This window comes from Maylandia zebra, linkage group LG13 (assembly GCF_041146795.1).
Source record: "Maylandia zebra isolate NMK-2024a linkage group LG13, Mzebra_GT3a, whole genome shotgun sequence".
NCBI lineage: Eukaryota > Metazoa > Chordata > Actinopteri > Cichliformes > Cichlidae > Maylandia > Maylandia zebra.
The window spans coordinates 28,432,199-28,445,406 of NC_135179.1; the positions used below are offsets into that span (position 1 = coordinate 28,432,199).

The 13,208-nt window shown below is 41.9% G+C and overlaps 1 protein-coding gene across 1 annotated transcript; it reads right to left on the reverse strand.

Moving 5' to 3' along the window:
- Positions 1-13: 13 nt before the first annotated feature.
- On the reverse strand, positions 14-7,263 carry LOC101473624 (placenta associated 9). Its single transcript, XM_004554569.3, has 3 exons — positions 6,967-7,263; positions 862-953; positions 14-516 (listed from the first exon to the last, which is right to left on the reverse strand). The coding sequence occupies exons 1-3, from the start codon at positions 7,028-7,030 to the stop codon at positions 367-369; spliced, it is 306 nt and encodes a 101-aa protein (XP_004554626.1). The 5' UTR covers positions 7,031-7,263; the 3' UTR covers positions 14-366.
- Positions 7,264-13,208: the final 5,945 nt, after the last annotated feature.

Sequence of the window (13,208 nt, forward strand, 5' to 3'; positions counted from 1 at the left end):
AATTTGGCGTGTGTGTCATTTTTACCCAAATGCAGCTTTAATGGCAAAGTTTGTTTGCAGACAGTAGGGGGCAGTGAAGAGCAGGGGCATGTACTGGGTGAACAGAGGCGTCCCTGGTGAACTGATCTCTAAATAGCAGCGTACAGTGAAGAGGAATCTAGGACTGACTAGAATAGAGACAAGGCTGTCACAGGATTTGTAAGTATACATAATGCAGAGGCTTGGCTTTGTTCAAAACAATTCCTCTTTTTTTTTCTTTTTTTTGTATGATACAAACTTCATATGGAAAAATATAGAATAAATGCATAAACAGTTTCTCTTTAACAAGAAAATTCAAAGTCCACCCTATATGGATGTCTGCTTGGCTCAGGACTGGCTTCTCTCTACTGGATCTTCAAGGATGTCCACAGCCGTCTTTCCCACATTGTCCATCAGGTGGCGCCACTTTGGGGCCTCAATGGCATCCAGAAGAGCAGCCAGCTCAACCTCCAACTTTTCAACTGTGTCCTCCACTTGCTGCAGGAAGCGTGAGACATGCGTGGTTGACAAGTAAATAATACATTAATAAGTTGTAGTATGAATAATAGAATCATCACTGATGAATAATGAATCTGAATGAATAAAACAGTTTCCCAAAACAGCTGGTAACGCAAGGTAAGGTCTGAGTAGGACTGGGGTTTGCTGGATGAGATGATGTAGAGATCTGGAGTAGATCACTAGTGTATTAATAATGTTATGAAAAAGGAAATGTTGAGGAATATTGGGCATTCATTCTGTCAAAACCAAGGAGGGAGGGACTTCCAAACCCTGATGGTTTCAAACCACTGAGGCCTAAATGTGAGGTTAGATTAGAAACTACACCTTCTCCACTACATCCAGGCGGTGGTGAAGATTCGTGTGCTCCTGACAGGCGCTTGAACGCACTGCTTGAGGCAGAAGGTGGGGCTCAGGACCTGAAAACACATTAGATGTATACTCAGTGTTACAGATGCACAGTATAAGCAAACAAGATATAATAATGAATCATGAAAGGTACTTAATAATATGCTGTTTTTAACACCGTATGAGAGACGAGAATAAGGAGATGAATTTATTCCTGTGAGCTTAACAAAACTTTAGTCACACACTACAGGAACTAGCCAGCTGATTAGGAGAGCTGAACTAAAAGACGGATCACTCATCTGTTTTATATCAGCTCAGAGTTGTGTAATCCTAGGCTCACTGTGTTCACGCAGGATTGGAGGTAAATTAGAACAATGCAACTGCATGCAAAGATAATGCAAAAGCAGGCATGTTTTTACGGGACATGCAGCTGCTGGTCACAGTTTAATTATGCACGGGAAGCACATCATTTAAACATGGCAGTGTCTTAGCAGTGCATAGCCATAAGATGTGAAATCTGCCATTTACCTACAACTCTGGGCTTAATAGGGCTGTTTTCCCCCCAAAGCATGAATACATTTAAAAAATAGAGCAAGCCTCAAATAATAACCACATGGGTGTGGTTCAAACTGAATATTCTTGCCAACATACTGTAGCTTTACGAAGAATAATGTACAAACTCTTGCCTCTTGTTTCTAACATCATTGTAACCACTAAATAAGAAATAAAGGCACTTCCTGTCAACATTGCTCATATCTATGAGTCCAAAGTGTTTTTTATACACAATATTTGGCAACCTAAAACCCTTTGTTGGCAAACCGTGTGGAGTTTACCACATCATGGGAAATGTTAACAGTCTGATGAAAATCTTGATGGGTCTTGATAATCATTCAGAAATAAAACAAAATCCAATTAAATCCAGTTCGTTCCTGCTTTATGAGATAATAGCCGTACTTGACGGGTGGGTAAACAGAGTTCGTATCTTGTGGCCATGCATTACTAAGATGTTGCCACAGTGCCTTATTAACTTGTGGTCAGGACTTCATTATCACATTCTCATGTATTACTGACTCGTGGTGAAGCAAAATTTTGTGGCTACCCACTAATATTTCTTCCATCCATGCCACCAAAAAGGCTCTGGATTTGTTAGCTTGAGTGGCAGCTCGGGGCTTTGTCAAACTGTTTCAAAAACCGAGAGAGAAGAGGAGTTAAAAGACAACAAGACTGGAGGGAAATATGAGAAGAAGAAGAGTTCATGGTGAGGTGAATTAGTCTAAGGACAAAAAACACTCCCAAACTGGCGTCTGTGCTAGCTAGCTTGCATCTATCATCATCTCTACATTTGTCTCACTGAGTGTTTGAGGATGAAAATGTATTTCCTGCTCTGTCTGAGAGGTTTTAGAGGAGCTTGTGGCTGATTTTGTTCCCTTCAGACAAAGCCAGTTTCATTATTTCTTATGTTTTCCACTATTTCTGTCAAGCTAAGCTAAACAATTGACTGTAGTTTGAAGTTTTCTTACTACAATGATCGTACCATATGAATGTATATGCATCTACAGTCACGAAAGTCAACAGAGTTTTGTTTGACTAAACACTTAAAAACATGGTGACCAATTAGAACTGAAGTCCTTATATATCATAGACATACAGCGTAACAAACGATAATAATTCTTTCTAGCCAAGCTGAAGACAAACAGGACTTAAACCCTACGCCAAGTACTCCTAAAACTATGTGAAACCTTTCGTTTTTAATTTTTTGTGTTGTCTCTGTGCCGTTAACATTCATATTATAGAGAATATTAATATATTTCAAATATAAATGAATTATTCTGAAGGTTAAATAATCAGCCTGCAGATAAAACCTTCAGATTGCCTGCAAACATGTGAATCCAGTAAGATACCATGTGTACTTTAAATGCGATTTTAAGTTATTGATGGGTGCTGTGTCCCTAAGCCCCTTGAATGTGTCTTTTAAATCTATATGTTAAATGCGTGCAGCGTTTGGCCATGCAAACACAACGGTACTCCATGTAAACAAGCTCAAGAATTACACGTTGGGTTTAGTTTGTCTTGAAAACTGAAAAGGTTTCTGTGCAGATTGACTTTATCTTGCAAAGAAAACAAATATCAAAGTTTATATTATTGTTACATGTCCTTATAAAGAAACAAGTCTTTGCCATCTGATGTACATCTTTAATGTAGAGCTGAAAACTAACCAGAGGAAATGTGCTTTTAGCTTATGTTGCTTATCTGCTCGTTTCCAAATGCAATGCTCCTTTTAACAGTTTATATTTTCTTGAATTATGTGACTCTTTAGTTAAACAGCAGCCGATTGATCAGGCCTACTTGAAGGCCACAGTTAGTATGCTGAGGAGACAGCCGTGATGCTTGGTGTTAATTCGCTTCAGCAGGCCAGAGAGGGCCACATGCATTGTCCCAGGCATTTCCCTTCTCACACTTAAGTTTCCAATTATCTGTTTCTCTTTGAAGCCCGGGTATTTGGGGGACGCTTCCGTTCACTTGCAGCTCTCTGCTTCTTTTTTTAACGTCTTCTTATCGGCGACAGGCCAAGCTCCCCTTGATAGTATTTATTCTTTATAAAGTAAAGTGACTGTCTCATCCACTGGCTGAATGCTTGCAGCTGTGAAGTCACTCTCATTTAGAAACAACGAAACACTTGGTGTGAATGTAGACGGCTAAGGCTTGACAGCATGTTATTGAGAATTAGTGATCTTTATGAAGTGTTTGGCTGACCCTGACCCCTAACTAAGTATTGTAGTTAGGGGTCAATTAGTCATTTTTTCTTTTGTGGCCAACACACAAAGAGTTGTACTCCCTTGTTCAGCTGTATCTGAACATCAAGCTGCCCTGATTTTACCACAGCCTCTCATGGAAACATTTTTACAAGCACCATTATGGTGTCCAGCGAGTGCCAAGTTCAGTACATGCAGGAATCGGGCCAAGAAAGAGCGATGGATGATGGAAGGTACATTAAATTCATCAGGCTTCCCAGCAAGCGGACTAAGCAGATGTCTGCCTCGGTGTGTGCTCCGCAGTGGGGGTTTTGTTGCACTCACTCTTGTGTATGAGGACTTGGCAAAGCTCGCTGCTTTGATTTGACAGTGACAGATGAATTATGAAAAGTCTGCAAAAGACATGAAGTTTTCCTACACTGGATCTACACTAAAGAGCCAGATGTGAATTTATCAAAGTGGCGGTTCTCGCTGTTGCATCTCACAACAACCACAATCTTTTGTTGTAGTGAATGTGCTGCTGGTTTCAAAATCAAAAACAACAGGGGGAAGAAAGGGGGATCTGGTTGGGAGTGAGGGGGGCTGAAATCCCTCCAAACCACAACTGCGCTTCCATCTAAGTGTCAGCGTGTACACAGCGCAGCCTGCTCTTTTAGAGTAAAACTTGCAACGGGGAGCTACATGCTGAAGTTTGTGATGTATGTGGCGCCCACTGAGTCTGCCTTTTTTTGCAGATGCAATAGAAAGGGGCGGATGCGAAATCGCCAGCTTGTGTTAACAAACGGCAACAAGGCATTTGTTCCTGTTTATGTTGGCATGTGCTTTCAGGCCATCTCGCTGAAGACTGTTTTTCCTCTTTCAGAGCTCTTCCAAGAGGTTAAGAAATGCACATGCACACGTAAACACACATCAAGAAAACACACCACAGGAAAAGCAAACACAGATATGACGATCTAACACAGCTGCAGCTGAGGACAAAGGTCAACTACCTGGTGTGTGTGTTGAGCGTGTTTGTATGTGATGCTTTGCATGGCTCTCTATAGGAGAGCAGGAGTTCAGCTGAGTGTAAAATTGAAAAGTCAATACAGGTCAGAGCTCACTGTTTAACTGACAGCCACATTACTTTTAAAGTTTAAGCTACAAGTCAGCTGACATTTCAGACCTTTCCTCCTTACTCCACACTGCTGACATCCAAACTGACACTTTGGTTGGGTAACTTTACCTTCTCCTTTCAGTTTAAAACCTTCTGCAGTACTGGTCTGTTGTAGTAAAGAGAGAGCTGAGCATAAAAGCACAGTTGGTGATTTACCAGTGGACCCATATTTCTACTTCTACCCATGGTCACGAGCTTCTGGCAATGACAGAAGGAATGAAATTACTTCCCCTGGGGTGGTGGTACTCTCAAATAGATATAGAGTGAGAAGCTTGGACACTTGGAAAGGGTTCAGAGTAAAACAGCCTCCTGGAAGCCTCCTAGAAGCAGAAGCAGGAGAGAATACATCTCTCGGCTGGCTTGGTCTTGGTATCCCACCGGAAGAGCTGGAGGAGGTAGCTGGGAAGCGGGAGGTCATCCCTGCTTACACGTGAATTATACTTCTGCGTCAGATCTACTTTGTACCTAACACCAGAACCAGAACCCCATTTTAACAGCCTTCTATGTAACCTGACATGAACCTCCTGAGAAGTATAACTACACGCCAGGTCGATGCATACCACAATGACTTGAATGGTGTGGAAGGTTGGTGATACAAGATTTCAGTTACTGCATAAATTAGGACAGAGATTTCCTGTAGAGGTTTAAATCAAGCTATGGATGGATGGATGGATGGATGGATGGATGGATGGATGGATGGATGGATGGATAGAAGGATGGCTGCTAGATGGATGGATGGATGGATGGATGGCTTGATGGATGGATGGCTGCTGGATGGATGGATGGATGGATGGCTGCTGGATGGATGGCTGCTGGATGGATGGATGGATGGATGGATGGATGGTTGGCTTGATGGATGGATGGTTGGCTTGATGCATGGATGGCTGCTGGATGGATGGATGGATGGCTGCTGGATGGATGGATGGATGGATGGTTGGCTTGATGGATGGATGGTTGGCTTGATGCATGGATGGCTGCTGGATGGATGGATGGATGGATGGATGGTTGGCTTGATGGATGGTTGGCTTGATGCATGGATGGCTGCTGGATGGATGGATGGATGGATGGATGAATGGATGGATGGATGGCTGATGCATGGATGATGGATAGAAGGATGGCTGCTAGATGGATGGATGGATGGATGGTTGGCTTGATGATGGATGATGGATGGATGGCTGGTTCGGTGGCATGCAGTGACTCCAGTTTAGTTGACACATCAGTCAGCTGAATGCTACTTTCAGCTGACTGTGAAATAACTAAAGACAGCACTAGCCGTGCTTTGCTTGAATATAATCAGCTGATTGCACTTGACTTCACTTTTCACTGACACTTCCATTCTTTCATGTAAAAACAAACGAACTTGAACTATTTTCAGCGTGTTAAGTTCATCAGAAAAGCCATCTGGTTTCTGTGCGTACAAGTCAACTGTCACGTCCACTGCTTTTGCCTCTTGCTCTGTGACAGTTCAACTGTTTTCACTACTTTTTCTTTTTGTAGCATTTACATCTTTTCTTTTTAATATAACTATTGTATGACCCAATTATCTTTTCATACTTAGTGTGTGAAATAAAAACGAAGTTTTTAGATGACATCAACTGTGGTCTGTGTGTTTGTGTGTGTTCACTCTGTTTGCTTCCTGCAGTTGGCCATTCTTGTAGTATGAAGTCAGTGTAATTCACACTCTGAGGCTGTCACACACAGATTTGGCTCTGAGGGATTGTCCCACATATTTCTGAATTTCCATTAGATTTCGGTGACACTGGAACACGCAGAGCTCAGAAATGCTGGTTTGAAGCGGCAGATGAACACGATACATGAAGTGATCGTTTGAGAAATACTCGCAACGTATTCGCTCAAGTGTAGCCAGAGCTGCAGTTAAATTAGTAACAGATGTGCTGGCAAAATCCCGAACACACTCAAACATGCATGATGTCAGTTTGGCGCTCATGTGAGCACGCACACACAAACACACACACACAGACGCACACACATCTGTAAACCTCTAAAGTCTATTGCACTGTGCTACAAACATGTAGTAGGATGATCGGATGTATCTCCACTAAGCTGATCCATAAATCAGTTTTAGCAAATCAAAACGCTGATCTCTGTTCTGTGTTCTCTGACTCTTCCTGTTTGACCTGTGACCCCCACCTCCACCACGATACACACCGCACTTACCTGCTGCGGCATAGCCAATCAGGAGGAGGAGGAGTCCAATCGAGGAGCCGGAGGGGCAGCTCATGATGAAGACAGAAACCTGGCGGGCAGCTGGTGGCAAAGAGTGAGGAGTGTGAGAGAAAAGAAAGAAGTGAGAGCCCCGAAATCTCTTTTAACTCAAAATTAGGATAAAAACCCAAAGATTTCTGCTTCCATAAAGCTCTTCCCTTCTCCCTCTCTGCCCCGTGTTCGGTCCTTTGCTTTCTAATCCTTCCCTCCCTGACTTGGTTGAGCTCACTTTCCTAATGAAAACATTAGAAGCGGGACAAAAAGTTCAGATTCTGGGAAGGGGCGGGAGAGATGTCTGGGGAGGGGACTCCTCTTTTTCAGCTGCACACTGGCAAGCCTTTAAACAAGGTTGTATTTAGTTTTGAGTTACTGGCATTCATCCTAAAAAAAGTACCTGTGGAGGCTTGTTGTTTTTGTTTATATGGAAGATAGCAAACTAGCCACTTTATTAGGTACAGATGAGGACAAAATTATTAGACACCCCCCCCCCCCCCACCAAATTTTCCCAACTGCTGTTTTAAGAGGACAAGGGACTTTCAACACAGTATTTCTAAGCATTCGAGTTTTCTTTAGAAAGCATAAATGATTTCTTTTTGCACAAATATCAGAATCATTTCAGAAAAACACCCAAAACTTCAGGAAAGGTTTGAGCTGTAAGATAAGAAAGCACCAAAATAAAAAACAGTTTAGGCTTAATAAAAGAATTGGTGATGCCCAGAAAGCAGGAGATAGACACACAAAGTTATCACAGCATTTCCATGCATCAAGACGTGGAGTGAGAAATATCATCAAGAAATTCAAAGAGAGCCACACAGTATAGAAGAAGCCTGGCAGAGGGAGCAAAAGATTTCAAAGACTGGAAAGAAAACTAGCGAGAGACGTGTCTAATGACAACTGTTAATACACTCGTGAACGACTTAGTCAAGTCAAGAATTGGAGTCTCAAAGAAGACACAGACCGAGAGAAATGCCTTCAAGCCAGACTAAAGTGTGCTAAGGACAACCTGGAGAAAGGGTATTCATACTGGAAGCATGCCCTTTCGTCAGATGAGATGAAACTGTTTATGTTTGGAGAAAGAACAATCAGAAGAACACTGTCCCCACAATGAAACACTGTGGCGGGAGTATTAAGCTGTGGGGATTATTCAATGTTTCTGGAACTGAGAATCTCATCAAAGTTTGAAGGAATCATGAAGAAAGAAGGATATATGAAGATTTGATTTGATTTTGTCTTCCAACGCAACGGCAGCATGGGCTGGGATTGCTCAGGAGACAACTGCTAAGACACTGCAGGCTGTTATTCAGCAAAAAAGGACACATAATTGACCATTAGCGTCAGGTGGGCTAACAGCCAATCACGTGGCAGCAACTCGGTGCATTTAGGCTGTTAGAGATGATCAAGACAACATACTGAAATTCAAACTGAGCATCAGAATATGGAAGGAAAGTGATTAAAGTGATTTTGAATGTGGCAGACACACAGGACTAAGTGTTTTGATATCTTCTGATCTTCTGTGATTTCCCCACAACCGTCTCTAGGATTTAAGAACAATGGTCCAAAAAGGAAAAAAATATCCGGTGAGTTAAAAGTTTTCTGGGTGAAAATGCCTCGTTGGTATCACAGAATAGCAAATAGGAAAGCAACAGTAACTCAAATAACTACTTGTTACAACCAAAGTATGCAGAAGAACTTTGTCTTTTACCCTGTCTTCCTTCTCTCACCCCAACCGGTCACAGCAGATGGCCCCGCCCCTCCCTGAGCCTGGTTCTTCTGGAGGTTTCTTCCTGTTAAAAGGGAGTTTTTCCTTCCCACTGTCGCCAAAGTGCTTGCTCATAGGGGGTCATATGATTGTTGGGTTGTTCTCTGTATGTATTATTGTAGGGTCTACCTTCCAGTATAAAGCGCCTTGAGGTGACTGTTGTTGTTAAATTGAATCGAACATCTGTGAATGCACAACTTGAAGGAGATGAACTACAGCAGCAGAAGACCAGGTGCTACCTTCAGTTAACATGGACCAAAACTGGACAATAGAAGAATGAAAAAAAAGTGTTAAGGTAGTTCTGAAGACAACAGGACGTCCAACACGGTATCATCAAGGTGTACCTAACAAAGTGGCCAGTGAGTGTATGTCCCGAAGAACAAGATTTCAAGGTTTTATTTATAACTCATAGCAGTACTGTATTACACTGATTTACATCGCTACCCTGCAGTGCATCCAATCTTATCTCTATCCAGACACAAGGTAAGACTGATGTAGACAATTTTCTTTTAATTTCAGTTTTATTATTTAAACAGTTTTTTGATTAAATCAAGAGAGGGTCTGAGGCTATCTGATAACATCCACCAGGAGGTTATTTCTGTTCAGCAGGAAGACAAAGAAATCAAAATCAATTCAGCAGCAGACAATGCCCTTTGTAATCGCATTGATTGGTTCCTGTTATTCCCAGTAAACTGACTTCTCCTGCTCTCTCTCTCTGTGTCGATGACTCACACACATTGCCACACACAAACAGCAAAGACTGTTACGCATTATCTAACCTTATTAAGCCAGAGTGTCTACAGCCTTCCTGCTCTGTGCTCATTTCTTTGGCCGCTTAAGCAGATCTACAGGTTAAGAAGCAGAAAACAACATTGGCGGAAAGTGAGCAAAGGGCTCAGCGGAGAGAAAGAGAGTCAGCGGACATTTATGTCTGTTAGCCAATCCAAACCAGAGATACAGGCCGAGGACACGGGGAAATATAGCTATGTGTCTCACACATGGTCAGCCTTTACAGAAGCATCAACAGGAAAACGGGATAAGAAAACTGAAAGGGGCAACAACACAAGGAAAGAACAATAATTTCATCCTGTCAGAATAAATTTAATACGCCAGAAATCAAAAACAAACTTTTATATGCTGCATATTCAAAAGCTTGGACACATTTGATAAAACATAAAGACAATTTCCCCAATTGCTATTTCATTTATTTAGAAAACACAACAGCTGTAAATGTAGCAGTAAGCCTTAATATGAATGAAATCCACACACAAACACACATTATAGTCACGCATATATATATGTGTACCATTAGAATTTTAAAGAACTGCAGTTAGAACTGGAATTTGGAGTTCCCCTCCCCAACCCCCCCTTTTTACAATCAACAGGCTAATAAATGTACATATGTGTCAGAGTTCACCCTGTGACCATTTAGCTAATGCGTGTTTTCAGGCATCAGACGCAACGTAAAGAACAGAGCATCTGCAGAAGCTCACAACCAGAGGATCACAGCCGGCATCACGCTGAGCCACCGTGTGACAGACTGCTGGAAGCGAGGTCACCTTCCCACTGCCTATTTCCGTCCTCCTGTCCATACGTCTCTTTGTTTTCTACTGCAACGCCTGCCAGTAGTTATGATGACCAGATGTCACCACAGTCGTGGAGAGATTAAGAGGACCCTCGGCGGTGGTCATTTCATCGTCTCCACCTCGACACGGATCTCATTATTGCTCCTCGCTGCCAATATGTGACCTCAGCTCTCTGGCATACACCATGTTTTTGCCACTTTTGTAAGAAGCTAAGTCTAATCTGAGTGAGATGTGTGGTGGTGTGTGTGAAGTCTGGTTTAGAGACAAGTCAATAATTGGCCTCTGGGTTCCCTGGATTGTCGCAATCCCACTTCGTGTTTGCTGTGTTTAAAAAAGGAAACCTTTTCGCATGTTCTCACTATTCAGGTTTGTACTTTAATTACTTTGCACACTAGATCAGGATCCTCAAGCTTTTTCAGAAATGGACTCCTTACAGTATAAAAAAATAAAACGAGAGGACCTGTAAGTGTTGCACCAAAACCTTTACAGAACACATGGCGCCCTGTTTGCTAAAAAAGTACCCTAACTTTTTTTGTGCGTCATTTAACTTCTTTCACTCCACAATACACCTGAGTTAATAAGTTAAAGTTCACAGACCCTAACGCATGCTCTGTGTTCAGTCCTTACTGCAGTCATTTAGGAGAAATTTGACTGGGGTTGCGTTGCCACATTGCTACGTCAGTGTTTTGATATGCTAGCACCTGAGGAGAGATCACTTACTTTGATGTCTCAGCGACAGTGATCAAACTAAATCAAAGTAAACAGTTGTTGTCGTCCATCTATTTTCTTCTGCGTATTCAATTAAGGATCATGGTTGGGATGGAGCTGTCATAGGATAGGCAGGATATCTACTGTAGGCCATCGTGTTAGCCATTCACAATCAAAACCAATTTCAGAATCCCCTTTAAACCCAACGTACATGTCTTTGGACTGTGGGAGGAAGGAAGGGTGTGCAAAGAAAACCCACACAGATGCAGGGAGAATGTGCAAACAGTTGTATTCAAACCCCAAAACGTCTTACTATGACAAAGCACCGCTAACCACTACAGCACCATCGTCCAACGTCCTAATGGATATTAGCTTAACCTAGCATTGTATCATCTTGCATGATTGTTGTTGTATTTTTTTTCACCTTTCATTTGTTTAGTGATGAATTATATCAAAACAAACGGATGGAGCCACTGCCACGAAACATTTTTGGAAAACCTTTTGAAGCCTCTAATTTGACATCTTGGTTGTCCCTAGCTCATTTTTATTTTATTTTTTTTTAAACCAGAACCATTATCTGCTAACGTTAGCACGTGTGCACTGCAGGAGGCATCGTTTCCCAGTGTAGGATTATAACTTTCGCTAGCAAAAACTAGCATATGTGTTGTGGTGGTTTATTGCTACACAAAATGTGCTCACTGAAAAATTGCAGAGCTTACTCCTTATAAAGTATTTTAGAACAACCAAACACTAAGCATGCAGTACACTATGGCCTAAATTAGCTTCTGGTCGTTTGGCTAATTTTGTATTCGAAGTGTTTATAAAGCCCTTGTCAGAAATGGGATGTATAACATTGTTCCCTTTGTTAGTTTTATTTTAGTTTATTTTTTTTAGACATTGGTCACTTTGACTTTCCTTATGGCTCAGTTCAGATTGTGATGAAAGTACTCTGCAGAGATATAGTGCAATATTTGACATACTCAAGCACAAATAGCCTACGTTGTGATCTTATCTCGTACCTGTTCGAGTGGTATTTCATGTGTATGTCAACAGCGATAAAAAGGAGCTGAGAGTTCAAACTCTAGCTGTTCTGTCGCAACTTAGAATTTATGGATTGAAGTGGGTGTAAATGACTGTTAGTTCTCAGCTGCCAGTCCACCTCTGGATGTCTTGGAGAAGACGGTTTCCCCAAACTACCAGCTGGCAGACACTTCAGACGAAGCAGATTGGCAGATTTGGTGTGTATAAGCTGAAGGTAATATGAGACCAGTTATGTTGTATAGGTTTCACTTTCCTTGAAATATGGTTTTACAAGATGTCATTGGACCATGAAAAACATTAACCAAAATTGACCATTTGCAGTGAAGTTTGGAAAGTTGCAAAACTGATTGCACAGAGTCCCAATTCCACTTTCCTAACTGTTATTGGAGCTTTTTTCCACACACAGCTGTCTAAAAAGGCAACAACTCATTAAGAAACTAATTGAAAATAAGCTTATCAGTTGCCAGTGAGACTCCGGTGACTGCTGGACACACTGCTGCTCTTCAGGTTTTAGATTTTGATGCCTGATCAGAGCTGAACAGAGTCTAAACCTAAGCTTTCCCTTTGGCGTCTCATGTCTGGCAGCCTGTCTTTCTACAGTTCTACCATGTTCAGCTGTTCATTTGTGGTGCCAGAACATAGTCTCTCCTGTTGCAACATCCTTTTTCACTTTCTTACAGATGTAAGCACTTACATCTGACAGCTGAATGGAAAATCTCCTACAGTTTCCCTCCCTGTATCTCATAGAGGCTGCAACAACTGCATCACTTCGTGATACTAGAAATGCCACATAATGATGAAACTGCTGCAAGTGTCTCTTTTTTAATTGATTCTGGTGGCTAAAAAATCATGCATTTCTGATCCTCCATCTATTGTTGTCTCCTCTGTGTTGCTGAGCCTCTAGATCGCTGCTTCCTAGTTAAACCCTAAGTCTGTATCTATCTCCTTAGACAGTCTGATTAGCACTGCGTCACAAAAAGGGGAAGTAATCTCAGTGCGAGCACAGGAATAGAGCTCTGGGAGGGGCCGTGCCACCGGAGAAGCACTACATGGCCACCGCGCACATGTCCATGGGTAATCCCTTCTTAAATAGCCCCTGG

What these genes read in the sequence shown, in the direction of transcription:
- LOC101473624 (XM_004554569.3), bottom strand. Translation starts at nt 7,030, where the DNA reads ATGAGCTGCCCCTCCGGCTCCTCGATTGGACTCCTCCTCCTCCTGATT. An exon ending in GATTGGCTATGCCGCAGCAG is followed by an intron (nt 954 to 6,966) that starts GTAAGTGCGGTG and finishes ATGTGTTTTCAG; the next exon opens with GTCCTGAGCCCCACCTTCTG. An exon ending in GCCTGGATGTAGTGGAGAAG is followed by an intron (nt 517 to 861) that starts GTGTAGTTTCTA and finishes CGCTTCCTGCAG; the next exon opens with CAAGTGGAGGACACAGTTGA.